Source organism: Sardina pilchardus, chromosome 2 (genome assembly GCF_963854185.1).
Source record: "Sardina pilchardus chromosome 2, fSarPil1.1, whole genome shotgun sequence".
Taxonomy (NCBI): domain Eukaryota; kingdom Metazoa; phylum Chordata; class Actinopteri; order Clupeiformes; family Clupeidae; genus Sardina; species Sardina pilchardus.
This window is the reverse complement of record NC_084995.1, coordinates 12,249,156-12,264,671: the sequence shown is the minus strand read 5'-3', so window position 1 is coordinate 12,264,671 and position 15,516 is coordinate 12,249,156. Positions and strand designations below refer to the sequence as shown.

At 48.4% G+C, this 15,516-nt stretch overlaps 1 protein-coding gene across 2 annotated transcripts; it reads left to right on the top strand.

Moving 5' to 3' along the window:
- Window positions 1–1,621: 1,621 nt before the first annotated feature.
- LOC134063306 (midnolin-like) lies at window positions 1,622–13,599 on the top strand. 2 transcript variants are annotated; one of them, XM_062518865.1, is made up of 7 exons: window positions 1,622–1,761; window positions 4,171–4,258; window positions 4,448–4,510; window positions 7,914–8,225; window positions 8,822–8,933; window positions 9,132–9,449; window positions 12,071–13,599. In XM_062518865.1, the coding sequence occupies exons 1-7, from the start codon at window positions 1,721–1,723 to the stop codon at window positions 12,388–12,390; spliced, it is 1,254 nt and encodes a 417-aa protein (XP_062374849.1). In that variant the 5' UTR covers window positions 1,622–1,720; the 3' UTR covers window positions 12,391–13,599. The 2 variants fall into 2 exon arrangements, with proteins under 2 accessions (XP_062374849.1, XP_062374848.1); XM_062518864.1 differs by lacking the exon at window positions 1,622–1,761 and adding an exon at window positions 2,514–3,284.
- The last annotated feature ends 1,917 nt before the right edge of the window (window positions 13,600–15,516 follow it).

The following is a 15,516-nucleotide window of genomic DNA, read 5'->3' as shown; positions in this document are numbered from 1 at the left end:
TCTGTGAGACTGTGGCTGCAGTGTAATGAGTTACTGTAATGCAAATGTCTGTATCCAAACACAGGCAATTGGAGAAAATTGGAGCTTGCGTGTGTGTGTGTGTGTGTGTGTGTGTGTGTGTGTGTGTGTGTGAGAGAGAGTGTGTTGGTGTATAAGTGCATCTCTGAGTGTGTGTGTGGGGGGGGGGGGGGGGGGGGGTCATGAGGGCCATGGGATTTCTTATCAGCAAATAAGCTTTCTGCTGAGCCAATTGTAACAGTCACACACACTTTGTTTGGCTTTGCTGCCGACTCCTCTGACTGGGCAGCCCTGACCGAGTGGACAGTGTGGGCGGGGGTCAACACCCAACACAGACCCTCCGAACGACAGCCTCACCCAACACCCAACACAGGGCCTCCGAGCGACAGCCTCCCCCAACAGCCAACACAGGGCCTCAGAACGACGGCCTCACCCAACAGCCAATGAAGTGGTAGAGAGAAGAGACAGAAATCGCCGGAGGACAATTAATGGACTCTACAGATGTATGTTTGCTCTCTGTATGTGTGTGTGTTTGTGTGTGTGTGTGTGTGTGTGTATATGTGTGTGTGTGTGTGTGTGTGTGTGTGTGTGTGTGTGTGTGTGTGTGTGTGTGTGTGTGTGTGTGTGTGTGTGTGTATCTATGTGCATGTGTGTGTACACCCCCCCCCCCCATACACACACACACACACATACATAATGTGTGTGCTCAATTAAAAAATGCTGGCGTCAAACATGGCTCTTCCATGACATTTGGCCCTACTTTATTGACTTCCTCCTAATCACACCACCCCCTACACACACACACACACACACACACACACACACACACACACACACACACACATACACACACACACAAATACACACATGAAAATACACACACCATCTGAGACGTTGAGATCAATAACAGACACGTCTTATCGTCAGCCTTTATTATCAGTCAATATGCCTGACTCAAGAAAACCACCGGAGCTATTGGCAAAACGGTCAGACACCAATAAAAACACTTCAGCAATGCTGAAAGTCAACGGCATATGTTATATTGCGTGGAGATCTCAGCAAAGCCACTCTACAGTTCACATCGTTTCTCTGTTGCGTTGTGAGAGGCCGGATCTGTAATTGGTCTAGCAGCAGAAGTAGTTTGCCATACGCAGTGCTGGTATGAGCAAGCGAGAGATTCTGTTGATGAGAGAGAGGAAGTGTGGCGCAACGGGGTGCTTCCACTGTTTCAGCGATGTGCAGTAGCGCAATTGCTTAATGAAGAAGAACTCCGTGTACAGCACAGGAGAATGACACACATAAGACAACTACTGTAATTCCCAAGGAACACAACTGCGTCATCACTCAAACCAACACGTGTGTGTGTGTGTGTGTGTGTGTGTGTGTGTGTGTGTGTGTGTGTGTGTGTGTGTGTGTGTGTGTGTGTGTGTGTGTGTGTGTGTGAGATGATAATCTGCTGAGTAGGCGTTCTTAAGAAGCAGGACGTCCTGTCAATTCTATCAAAGACTGGGCTATGATAACACTTTGCGGAGACTCCCATATTGCTGCATACATCTCTAGCTTGCCTCCAGCTCGGCTACATGGAGCAAACGCGGACTCACACAAACCGGGGATTACGCCAGATATCTTTTCTCGTGAATCAGTTGGGCTGGGCCAGCGCGAGTGCACACGCGCTCCGACCACTTTTAACGGATGCGCCGACATGACTCACATCCATGCGCCACACCCGTATGGGAACGGATCGTGAGTAAACAAGTCGTCATTAAGCACAAGTGACTCACAGCAACATATAGTACACTTTTACTCTACTGCATTGTTTAACGTGCTGTCACCAGTCAAAGAATTCCCGATATCAGCAAGTCATAAGAACAACAACCCATGACAAAGCTTGGCAGGAATGTACAGACAGCTATAGTCAACAGCCTAAGATTGGACTTCACATAGCCTCTAGGAGCTGAATATTTAATAGCCTACTGTCTTTGCATTATTATCCGTCCATTTTACTGATCAATTAATTAACACATTATTGTTATTATTATTAGGCCTACTATTATAGAGGAGCCTATCCAACACGTTTATAATTTAGTCAATTTAGTCCTAAGCTTGGATATTGGTATTGAAACAGCATTCACGCTGTTTATCAGTGAAACAAACAGGTTTCCGCTGAGCCAAGTGGAACTTCACTCACACACAGTTGGTTTCGCTTTTGCGTCTCTCTGGGCAGCCAAAAAGAGTCGCGATCAAGCTAAGATCTTCTGGGCTTGGGACAACTGCGATATTATGAATGACTAGTGTGGGCGCACTCGTAGCCGAAAGCAGAAGCTCTCATTGGTTCACCAGGCAATCACAATGTGGGAACGCTGCCGAGGGGGAGGGGACGCATTTTACATGTGAGTGTTACGCAGAGCGCGTCGATTGGATAACGATCACTAACGCAAACCATAAGACTGGTACGATTGGATATTCCGGATGGTGGGCGTATCTAAAAGGCGTGAAACCCTTACGCGTCCTAACATATTTGTCAGTACAATTTGCTACGAGCTCCAAGGGAACGAAAGAAAGGGAAAGAAGTAGTCCACAAAGGGTTCAGTAGTCTGTCTGTTTGACTTGAAGACTGAACGGGGTTTAGCCTACGTTGTCGGAATTACATCCTCGGACTATAGCCTGTGCTTTAAAACGTGAAAGAAACGGGACTTGAGTACAAACGATAAGGCATTTCTTTTTCTTTTTCACGGATTGCTCTCCAGTGATCTCCATCTAAATCGGCTGGTGGACTATGGAATCTGGACTCACACGGCTCTGTACTCAAGCTTGAACGGTAACGCATTATAGAGTGACTAGTTGGAATACACTGAAGTGGGCCCTTGGACACAAGCACCACACGAAGACTGTAATTTCACTTTGCAATTGGAACCACAAACGGGCAAAACCTCGCACGTCCGTAGCCTACAGGGATACTGGCCTGCGGTTACTCCACTATCCCCGGTTTTGTCCACTCTCGGTTCTTCATCTTCCGGTCACGGAGCTCAGCGCATGGACCGGCACCCAGACGCCCGCAGTTGTAGCTGTGCCATCCGCGGAGCCACGTCCTGCTGCCCGGGTCTCGTCTCGAGCGAACCGTCCATGAATTTGTCCGTTAGGTCTACCACCGGTACGCGCTTCGAGCTCTCTCTTCCACGCGAGGAGACTGTGGAAGGACTGAAGAGGAGGCTCGCGCACAAACTCCGGGTCCCCAAAGAAAGACTCGCTCTCCTGCACAAAGACACGTGAGTAGTAGGCTAACGTTATCTCGTTGCGCCAGGGACTACTGCTTTCCCGGTGTGTGCAGCAGACCTGCATGGGGAGTAGCAGCTCATTTAGTGGGAGTTGGGTTAGTGCTTGTGTGGATACCCACTATTATTTCCCATGCTACATGCACAACGGAAAGTACCGTCACTGCTACTCTGGTAAGTTAGGGCCTAGTCGGCTATGAGAGCGTCGTGGAGGAAAACAATCCATAATGTGTTTTTGTTTGTCTACACCGGGCATGCCGACTTAATTCAACACACACTCCAGTGCGATCATGCGCCATGAGGTCAGCACGCAAGCGAGAGAGCGAGCGACCCATGACCAGCGGAGGACAGGGGAAGGGACACAGATGGGGAGGCTCGTGCACGCGGGCGGGTGGACTAACGGGAAGGGGATCCGTGGGCGAGAACCGGTGTGAGTGCCATGTCACCGCGGGATATATTACGGAGGCCGAGAGGCAACACGGTTCCGCTTTAAGACGCGCATGGGCTTGTGAGGAGGTGGTAAGGACAATGCACAAGAAAGCTGTGCCGGATTAGTGTAAACCGCAGTAATAAGCCTGATAGACTAATAATGCAGTGCTTTGGATGAGCCGGTACGGTGGGAGAGTACAAGGGGCAGACGTGACAGGGTCTTGGCATCAGTTATTTTACTAATCCTGTTTTACGGTCACTAAAATGCAGTCAGCTGAAGGGACAGTTAATTGGTAATCAATTGCTCCAAGCTGTTGAGCAGTTGCTTGTGACTTGGGTGTTCATTACCACAGTGGTCTCTGCAGTAGCCCCGCTGTGCCATTCATTCATTAGTCCACGTTGCTCTGTTTCTAACATGTGTGTGTGTGTGTGTGTGTTTGTCTCTTTCCAGGAGGTTGACCTCGGGGCCACTGCAGGACTTCGGCGTTGTGACCGGGAGTAAACTGACCCTGGTGCCGTCCGTGGAAAGTGGTTTGATGGTGAGTCATACTTGTTATGTAAAGACACCTGGAATTGGACGGACAAAATTAGCGGAAAGATCACACCTCACACTCACAAAAGTTTATCTTTGAGATGGCATCCAGTCAGCTACATTTGGAAACCACTGCATAAGCCCGTGGACTAGGTCATCGGATCTGTATCTAACTTCTCTTTTCCCTTCCCGACAGTCGCAGTCATCCAGACCCGAGCAGTCAATCATGCAGGCACTCGAGAGTCTCACGGAAACTCAGGTAGGCCTGTTTGTAGTTACAGACCTCGCTTGCTTCTGTCTATGGATAACAATTGTAGTTGCGTTATGATTAGAGAAGGTATGGCTGATTGAACTGCATGTAGTCATTGCGATTTTATTAACCGAGTTTTTAACTGCCGCTTTTCATGAATGCACAGCGCAACAGCGGCGCTGAGGGATGTTAATGTAGGCAAAACTGCGCCGGATGCAGTGACTCACCGCAAGTGTTGACACAGCGCCCATTTAAATCACTGTCAGCCAACTGCCATGCTCGTGTGTGTGTGTTTTCTGGATCTCAGTGGCCTCTAGCCTACTGTATGAACTTCTGTTTTGTGTTGGCTTTGCCGGTGTGTGTATTTGTGTGTGTGTGTGTGTGTGTGTGTGTGTGTGTGTGCGCGCGCGCACGCGTCATCCTGGCTATTTGTTGAGAGAGGTAGGCAGGCGCTGTGCGAGAGTGTGCGTGCATGTGGTTGTGTGGTGTGTGTGTGTGTGAGGTATGTGTGTGTGAGAGAGCTGCGAACGAGCCGAAGATTTCTTGGAAACGGTATGCAGAACGAGCTCTGTACGCCCTCGGCATTCTCGATTTGAATCGGAAACAGTTGAACTACTACATAGCCGACAGAGACAGAATTCAGGAAGACGTGTTTTGTTTCTCAGTCAGTCAGCCAGTCAACCAAAGTGCAAATATTTTTTTTTTTGTGTATATTTCCTGCAGTGTGTAGGCTAGTGCATGGTGCTCCTGAAGGCACATTGACATCTTGTCAACACAAACCGTCATGTTCGTTTTTTTTGTCTCATCTTTATGCAGTCAAGTCAAGCCTCTCCCTACCCACTGCCCCACTCCTGTTCACGGGGGGAGGGGAGGGGAGGGGGTCTCCTGTCGCTTGTGCGTTGGCGGCTGCTGCTTCTGCTGAGTTCTGCAAAGCAGGTGAATTCGGGCTGCACGATGCGCGGTGTGTGTGGCGGCTGCCTGTCTGATGTTGGTGTATTTTTAACACAGAAACCTTTCTTCTCTTACCGAGCTACAGGCAAGGGCTCCTGAGCAGCGAGTGTGTGTGTGTGTGTTTGAAGGGGTTGCCTCTCTCTTGAGTTGTTCCACTTTGTTTTTTCTGTCTGCCGGCTTGTCTGTTTTTTGAACTGCCAGTATGTGAACTGGAGAGTGAAAGCCGGGTGTATCAGAACGAGTCAAATGCTACCAGATGAGACGGCCTAATGACACAGAGGAAGAGAGAGAGGGAGGGAGAGATGTGATACACAGTGGTAGTGGTGGCTGTAGTTTACAGTGAGAGAGTGAGAACGAGATGTGATACACACACACACACACACACACACACACACACACACGCCCATTCATCCCAACACCTCTCCTTTCTGCTCAAAGTGGGATCGGTCAGCTAGGAGGAATGTATGTGTGTGGTTGTGTACATACAGTAGATGCATCTAATTCATCTCCCCTTTGAGACATCACCTTGAGGCTAACACATATACGGTAGAAATGTTTTCTTATAAAGCAACAACCACGCTGTACCTCACTGCACATACACACGCATGCACCCACAAACACACACCACTGTTTTCAGCATCTGTATACAAGTCACCAATTGTGCATGCACAGTTAGGGTTGGGATCTAAGTGTGTGTGTGTGTGTGTGCGTGTGTGTGTATGTGTGTGAATGTGTTGAAAGGGGGCACTTGGACATTCCACTCCACCCGGGGAGGTGGGTTGAGTGAGACAGTGAGTCAGAGACCCCTTTAGACACTCACACACCTCTTACCCACACATGCTTTTTTTCTCTCTCTCTCTCTCACACACACACACACACACACACACACACACACACACACACACACACACACACAATGGGCACTGATGGACTGAGATGACTGCTCTCAGACAGAGTGTATGATGAGGCTGCTGTTAGCCTTAAATAGCCCTCCCTGGAACAATGGTCAAGCCAAATGGTCATCACACACACACACACACACACACACCTACTCACACACAGGAATAGCACGATCACGTAGCATGATCACGACACAGGCCACAGTAATAACAAAAGCAGATGGGAACATCAAAGACAGATTCAATCACGACACACACACACACTGAACTATAGCACAGAATCTTGGTATGAAATGTTTACTTGTTTGTGTGTGTGTGTGTGGGGGGGGGCGGGGGGAGTGAATGTGTATCAGAGGAGGATCAGGTTTCAGTTTCTCTGCATCACATCCTCTAATCTGCATCCACTAGATGACATCATACAGCACAGTAGAGATATGAAAGACTGCTCTACACACACACACACACACACACACACACACACACACACACACACACACACGCACACACAAGCAAGCAAACTGCCACAATCTCAGTAATGCACACTACACTCTCAATACACACTTCCCCACTGACCACATCCTAAGTGTATCTCACACACACACACACACACACACATGCACTGAGAGAGAGACACATACACACACACACACAGTGACGCACACCTCCGCATCATGCATGCATATCGCCCCCGTCTCTCTCTCTAGATTGCATAGATAGCAGGCTACCCCCTTCTCTGACAGATGCAGAGTCTAACGTGCGGTTCCTCCGCTGACGTCTGCCTTTGATGTCAGGCCAAAAACACATAATAAAAATATATTCACACACACACACACACACACACACACACACACACACACACACACACACACACACACACACACGTAGACATGCACAGATGCACAGATGCACATCACATGCATACACAGACACAGCATACACTAGAACACTCATAGCTGACACAGTTGACCTTTTTATACCGGGCCACAATGATGCTGGTTGTGGGGGGCAACACTGGTGTGTCAGTAAAGGACAAAGGTGTGTGTGTGTGTGTGTGTGTGTGTGGATTCATGTGTCATAGAAAAGTAAAAGGTCCATGTGAATTTCTGTGAACTGCTAGGCCGCACCCCAGCGCGAGGTGTGTGTGTGTGTTTGTTTGGGTGGATTCTTGTGTCATTGAAAAGTAAATAGTCTGTGTGAATTTCTGTGAACTGCTAGGCTGCAGGTGTGTGTGTGTGTGTGTGTCTGTATGACAGTTGTCCAGTCTGAGGTCAGAAGGTGCAGGTCAGCCAGTGATCAATATGCCTCAAGAAGAATCAGAGATTCTTCTCTCTCTCTCTCTCTCTCTCTCTCTCTCTCTCTCTCTCTCTCTCTCTCTCTCTCTCTCTCTCTCTCTCTCTCTCTCTCTCTCTCTCTCTCTCTCTATCGCTCCCTCTCCATTTCTTAAATTCAAGCTCCTTTATCCGAATGGTTGTTCTATGTACTATGTTCTACCAAGGATATAGCCATTACTTGTATTACTTTACTTGTGTATTAATATTCTCTCTCTCTCTCTCCGTGTGCAGGTGAGTGATTTCCTGTGCGGGCGCTCTCCTCTGACCCTGGCGCTTCGTGTGGGCGATCACATGATGTTTGTCCAGCTCCAGCTGGCAGCGCAGCAGTCGGGCAGCCAGCAGCCACCCCACAGGCACACGTCCAGGGGTCCTTCAGGCGCGCAAGGGGCAGCCGCAGGGTCCTCGCCAACAGGAAGTGGCCACGGCCCACTCAGGACCCCCGTGCACACACAGGAGACAGCGATGCCGGGGGCCAATGAGACTCCACTGCGCTGCCCATCTGCTACACCCGCCTCCCCCAGCACCGCCACACCCCGCCCACAGGTGAGCGTGTATGTGTGCATGTGTGTGTAAGAGTGTGTGAAGTGAGTGGTTGTGTGTGTGTGTGCGTGTGTGTGTGTGTGTAACAGAGTGTGTGTGTGAGACTGGATGTCTCTTCTGAGAGTTGCGGTTTCACGCTGCTGCACAAAGCCACAGCTGAGGCTCCTCGGGAGCGTTTTGCAGGAAGCACCTCTGACTCAGCACTCCGTGTGTACGGTGTGTGTGTGTGTGTGTGTATGTGTGTGTATGGTGTGTGTGTGTGTGTGTGTGAGAGAGAGAGTATGTGAGTGTTTGTGAGTGTATGTATTACAGCTGTGTGTTCCAGAGAGAGAGAGAGAGAGAGAGAGAGAGAGAGAGAGAGAGAGCAAGAGAGAGGGCCCTTTAAACTGATAACACTCTAATGCTGTTCAATACACCCACACTCTCCTGCCTTTGCTTGTTGAGCCAAGCCCAAGACCATGACCACGCCGGACAGTGGATAGGGCAGCGTAGACAGACAAAAACAAAAAGTGTGTGGATGTAGACACATGCATGCATACGTGTGTGTGTGTGTGTGTGTGTGTTTACGTAAGAGATTGACCCCTCTCTCTGTCTCCCAGACTGAGGGCAGTTCTGCGAGCACTGCTACTGGAGGACAGGCCCGGAAGCCAGGGGCCGTCATCGAGAGCTTCGTCAACCACGCCCCCGGAGTCTTCTCCGGAACATTCTCAGGTACACACACACACACACAGAGCTTCAGGCATGCACGCACAGAAGCCTATATTCATTCCCATAACTATGCATGGGAACATGTGTATTATGCAGTAATTACTATATTGATATTATAGTTCTAGACAATAATATTTGACAAGTCTAATTGAGTTATTATTTATAATTATTTATAATAATGTAATACCATAACTCCTGCAGGTACGCTGCACCCCAGCTGTCAGGACGTTGGTGGACGTCCACGCCGAGACATCAGCACCATCCTGCAGATCCTCAACGACCTCCTGAGTGCCACGCGCCACTACCAGGGCAACACACCCTCGCCCACGCCCGCGCCCACGCCCGCCGCAGTGCCCACGCTGTGCCAGCTGAGATGCCCGCCTCGACCTCGAGCGCACTCCTCCACCTCCTCCTCTCCTCCGCCATCGCCCTCTCCATCCCTCTCTCCACCAGTGTCCCCGCGCGCGCACACACACTCACACACAGCCGGACTGCAGCAACAACACGCCAAGACCACTGGTGAGTAGAGAGCACTGTGTGTGTGTGTGTTTATGATGATAGGAAGGCAAATCTTTTCCTTTCTGTGCAGTTGTAATTCTGAAATGGAAAGTTGTAATTAAAGTCCTTGGTGCGGACCCCATATACTGTCCTCTGCTGTCCTCTGTGCTGTCCTCTGCTACACACACACACACACTCTCTCCAGACGTGCTGTCCTCTGCTACACACACACACACACTCTCCAGACGTGCTGTCCTCTGCTACACACACACACTCTCCAGACGTGCTGTCCTCTGCTACACACACACACACTCTCCAGACGTGCTGTCCTCTGCTACACACTCACACATTCTCTCCAGACGTGCTGTCCTCTGCTACACACACACACACTCTCCAGACGTGCTGTCCTCTGCTACACACTCACACATTCTCTCCAGACATGTTGTCCTCTGCTACATACAAGTCTCTCCCACACACTTCACTCATTTTCCAGCCAGGCTATCCCCCCTCCACTCCTCTTTCTCTCTCTGTCTCTCTCTCTGTCTCTCTCTCTCGCTCTCTCTCTCTTGGGTCTCCCTGCGCTGTTCCACTACTGATTCCCAAAACACTGACTTCATCTGTTAAACATTTCACAACTCATTCACACACACACACACACACACACACACACACACACACTCACGCACACACACTCACGCACACACACTGGTCTGTCTTTGACTTTATATGGGGTTGGTTTACTGAGCTCTGGCCTGTGTTGGAGTGAAAGAATGTGCCTTGTGGAGTAACTTTAGCAGGGGGAAAGAGAGAGAGGGAGGGACGGAGGGATGGAGGGAGAGAGGGAGGTGTGTGAGAAGGGAGCGGGGGGTGACTTGGGAGTCTCCTGAGCTCCTCTGCTGCTCTACAAGATGGAGGCTGCCTCTGGTCCAAGCCCAGCCTGTATGGAGCCATGCAAGGGGAGGCCACCTCCACACTGTGTGTGTCTCTAGAGAAGCATAAGCGCTCTCAGGCACGACCTGTGTGTGTGTGCGTGCGTGCGTGTGTGTGCGAGTGTGTATGTGTGTGTGTGTGTGCGCGCGCGTGTGTGTGCAAGACCATTAGTGGGGCTGTCCACACCACAGCAAACCCATACGTAAATTCTCTTCTTGGAACTCTCTCTGTGTGTGTGTGTGTGTGTGTGTAGGCAGTCAGGTTTGTGCCTCTGTGAGGATGTGGCTGCAGTGTAATGAGTTACTGTAATGCAAATGTCTGTATGCAAACACAGGCAATGCATTTGTGGGAATTGGAGCTTGCGTGTGTGTGTTACTGTATAAGTGCGTCTGTGTGTGTGTGTGTGTGTATGTGTATAATCATTTTGAGTCAGCATCTCTTCACACTAGATTGCATTCCTGTTACTCTTTAACTGAGTGACTTACTGAGTACTGTGTGGGTGCATATGTGAGCAGGTTCTCTGTGTGTGTGTGTGTGTGTGTGAGTGTGTTTGCATGTCTCAGCCACTGCTCTTTCTTGGAAACAGCCAGTGGTGAGTCACTACAGTTGAGTGTGTGATGTGTACATCAGGCTTCATGGGCATTTATCTCTCCGTGTGTGTGTGTGTATGTGTGCATACAGTATGCGCATGTTTGATTGAGAAGATAGATAGATAGATAGATAGATACTTTATTGATCCCCAAGGGGAAATTCAAGAATGCGTGTGTGTGTGTGTGTGTGTGCGCATATGTCGGTATGTGAGTCTGATTGCAGATGCATATGGGTGTGTGTGTGTGTGTGTGCGTGCATATGTCGGTATGTGTGTCTGGTTGCAGATGCGTGTGTGTGTGCATATGTCTGTATGTGTGTCTGGTTGCAGATGCATAGGGGTGTGTGCGTATATCGGTATGTGTACGTTTACGTATGTGTTTGTCCTGACTAGTGTAGGGACACCGTGCTCAAGCGTAGGACTGTGCTGTGGGTCAATCAGTCTGCATTGATTGGCTATTAGTGAATTGCACACTGGCCGACTATTCACACACACACACACACACACACACACACACACACACACACACACACAGAACTCCGATATAACGCTCACATACTGCAGCTGAGGCACAGAATGAGTGTGTGCTGAAAGTGAAAGTACAGGCAGCAGCTGGACATGAAGCAGAGCAGACGGAAGGACTTCTGAAGTGTGTGTGTGTGTGTGGTTTATTCTTGTGTGTGTGTGTGTGTGCGCGCGCGCTGGTCTGTCCTTGAGTCTGTGATACTGATCTGAAGGGCGAGAGAGAGAGGTCTCCCATACCAGTGCAGTCTCATCACTGGAGGCCTGCTCCAATAGCAGCCCTCCTCTGGCCCTGTCTGGCCCCAGCCTTGTGTCAGTGGTGTGTCAGTGGTGCAGCACAGCTCCATGGGATGGTGATATGATTGGGGGAGGGTGGCACATAAGGATGAGGATGGGGGTGGGGGGGTGACCAATAGGCCCTTATACTGCTGAGGCACTTATTACACATAATTATTACACATAGGACTTTATATACAACTGTGTGTGTGTTTGTTTGTTTATTTTGTTTATTTGTTTAGGTGAGTCTATGTCACTGCAGTTGTGGCATGTTTAATGCATGTTGCTAAAGTTCTTCCCCTCTCCTCCGTCTGTGTGTGTGTAGGTAGCGAGCGCGAGCGCCACTGGGAGAACCGGGCGACGCGCTGCAAGGTGGAGCGTCTCCAGCTGCTGCTCCACCAGCGCCGCCTCCGCCGCAAGGCCCGCCGCGACACCCGCGCCCCCTACGCCTGGTCGCCTAGCAACCGCAGGGTGGCGCGCAGCCACAGCAGCAGCAGCGCCGCCTCCTCCTCCTCCTCCTCCTCCTCGTCTTCATCAGCGTCCCCGGATGCGGACGCCGCCTCTCTGGAGCTGGAGTACGAGGACGCCGTGTGGAAGGCCGAGGGACCGCCCACTGACCTCAGCAGTGAGGTCATCATGGCTTGATGGAGGGATGGACGAAAGGGAGGGAAGAGGGAGAGAGAGAGGAGGGGAAGAAGGGTGTTGTGTTGATGAGCGGAAAGAAAGGAAAGAAAAGAAAGAAAGAAAGCTGAACAGAGGAACTACATGACGAGCTGATGCTGGATGGGACTGGAGTAGACCAGTGGATGGCTGTGTGTGTGTATTTGTGTGTGTGTTCGTTCTCTGGGACAGGAGAGTGCCGCTTCGCTCACACAACAAGCTGTGGACTTCATAATGATAAAAACACAAATGTGCTATACACACACACACACTGGCCTTTCTGGGTTTGACATTTGGTTCATTGAATGCTGGACAAATAGACTGCACCCTCTGTGTGTGTGTGTGTTAGTTGACTTATTCTTGTATAACTTTGCGTGTGTGTGACTGATTCTCACAGAGCCGCGTGTGTGTGTGTGTGTGTGTGTGTGAGTGTGAGGGAGAGAGATTTAAGAGCGCACGTGTGTTGGCTACACACTTCAACTGGACTCCAATAGAGCAGGACGGTACTGAGCTGACCGCTCCTCCAGGGCATTGATTGGATAAAGTGTCTCCCTCATTTGAGCTGACCACTCCTCCAGGGCATTGATTGGATAAAGTGTCTCCTTCATTTGAGCTGACCACTCCTCCAGGGCATTGATTGGATAAAGTGTCTCCTTCATTTGAGCTGACCACTCCTCCAGGGCATTGATTGGATAAAGTGTCTCCTTCAGTGTCCGCAGACATGCTCTGCGCTTCTCAGTACAACCACAATTATTAGCAGTAATATTATTATTATTATTTGTATTATGTATTAATAATAATTTGTTTGAATGATTTATTTGTATTTTCTACATGGTGTTATTGTTGATGTTGTCACTGTATGTTGTGGTTTCAGATATGTAGCATTAATATCTAGCCCAGATTCAGGTTGTGTTGCTCCCACTTCAGACTAGAACAATATTTTCTTGGCACATTTGGCCGTTTTGTCTCTGGGAATCTGTTTGAGCATTATGATTTGGTCTGTTTGTTTGTTTGTTTGTTTGTTTGTGTCAGAGAGTTTGGGATGAATAGCAGCGCAAGTGCTTGACAGAGATGATGAAACCTCTACCTGCTCTCTGTTTCTCATTTGACTTTTTTATTTAGCATTGGTAAAAACATGACCAGCAAAACACATAATTTATTGTGATAATAAAGATTAAAGAATGATGAAATCTATTCTCTTTAGTTCGCTAATTTCATTGCAGAATGTGGTGATAATGCAACGATTTGTGGTTTAAATGATGTTTGTGTCAAACTGCAAATGTGTGTGCGTGTGTGTGTATGTACCTTTTCACTTCTGGTTGCACTGTCTGTGCATTTCCCAAAGCAGAATCACACTGTCTTGCCCTACTTCCTATTACCCCATAATAATCTTATCTTCACACACACACACACTACTGCATTAGGCCTACCCCATACTCTAATATTCATACACACACACACACACACACACACACACACACACACACACACACACACACACACACACACACACACACACGATGAGACATGATGTGCCCTTTGACACTTGGGGCCTATACTACGAAGAGAGCTCAACCTACCCAGATGTAACCCAGGGTTACTTTGCTAAACCGGGGTTGACAAAACCTGGTTATCTTCATTGGGGTTAATCGGTACTACGACGCTGTGTAAGAAGTTGATTTGTTGAACTGGGGTTAACCTCATCGGAGTTGGTGCGCGTTCACATAAAATGGGCGGGTTGCAGCGCAAATCACCACTTTTAATGATGACGCGATCACGTTATTTTACGGATAAGGATTGCGCAGTGATTATAAAAAGTTGCGAGGAATTAAAACCCCCTTTACGATACATCAAATACGTCGGCAGCAAACAAAGCAAGACAAGGCTGTTGGCAACGTAGGCTATTGCAGATCGGATATATGAAAGTAAAGTTTTATTTCATGTTCCTTAAATAGCCTATGTGTTACGGAGGATTAATAGCTTGCGGAATGTCTGAAATGTGTTGAAATAAATAGGCTACATTTTGAGTTCATAAGAGTCCTACAGATGCAACACAATTCATGCCATATATTAATAAATATTAATAAAGGATAATTGAATGTTTAGCCCCATAGACTGATTTAGTGTATGCCTATCCTCTGAACATTTTAGATGCAACGGCAGTGCCGCTGGCAGCAGGTGAAAATGAAACTCAAAAACATTCAGAAGGTTTATAGGCCTAGTTATAGCTTGCATTAATATTTCTTAATTATGAAAATATGTTATATTGCCAATGCTTATAGCCTCCACTTTGCCTCGATCAGCTGACAAATGCAACGAATTCCCTCGGCTGAGAATGTATCTCTATCTTTCATAGAGAATATTATGGAGAAAGATTCTGGCGGTCTTTAAAGACCCTCGCCTTGCGAAGAGAGGCGCTTACAATTTGCGCTCCAATAATGTATCTTCAAAGTAGCCTACGTCGACATCGTGGGGTGTGGTTAACTGCAAACCTCGGGTTAACCAAGATCATAACCTGCTCGGAGCAGGTTTGAGATGCAGCCTAAATTGCCATGGCAGCATACCTAGGTTAAAACCTATCCACCTTTCGTAGTACGGGTTAACCGGGAAGTTACGCCACACGTGATCAACTTACTCGCGAAGTTACCCAGCTAAGCCAGTAACCCCGCTTCGTAGTACAGGCCCTTGGAATAGGGCACGCTACTTCTGACTGCCTTTAGACTTTGACTAAACAAACAACTGTTCCAACTTCAAGGTCCCAAATTGAAACAAGCGATAATGGTCCTGAATTTAAGGAAGTGTGATGTTTCAGAATGCCAATGAACAGCAGGACCAGCCACAAACGAGTGGCAGACAGAGCATGATGTCATTTATAGACTGGAAACTGTTTGAGTCTCATTGTTGCAAATGTTGATGCATCATTCCACACATAATCTGTTGTCTTTTCTATCATCAAGTTATTCAATAGGCTAAACATATAGCCTTGACTCAAAGAGCTGTTAGCACTTGGATCTGTAAAAAATGTCACATGCATTAAATTCTACTCACTACACATTTATTATAATATGTATTATAATAAAATATTCAGTATTCATTATTGAATGCTTAGCT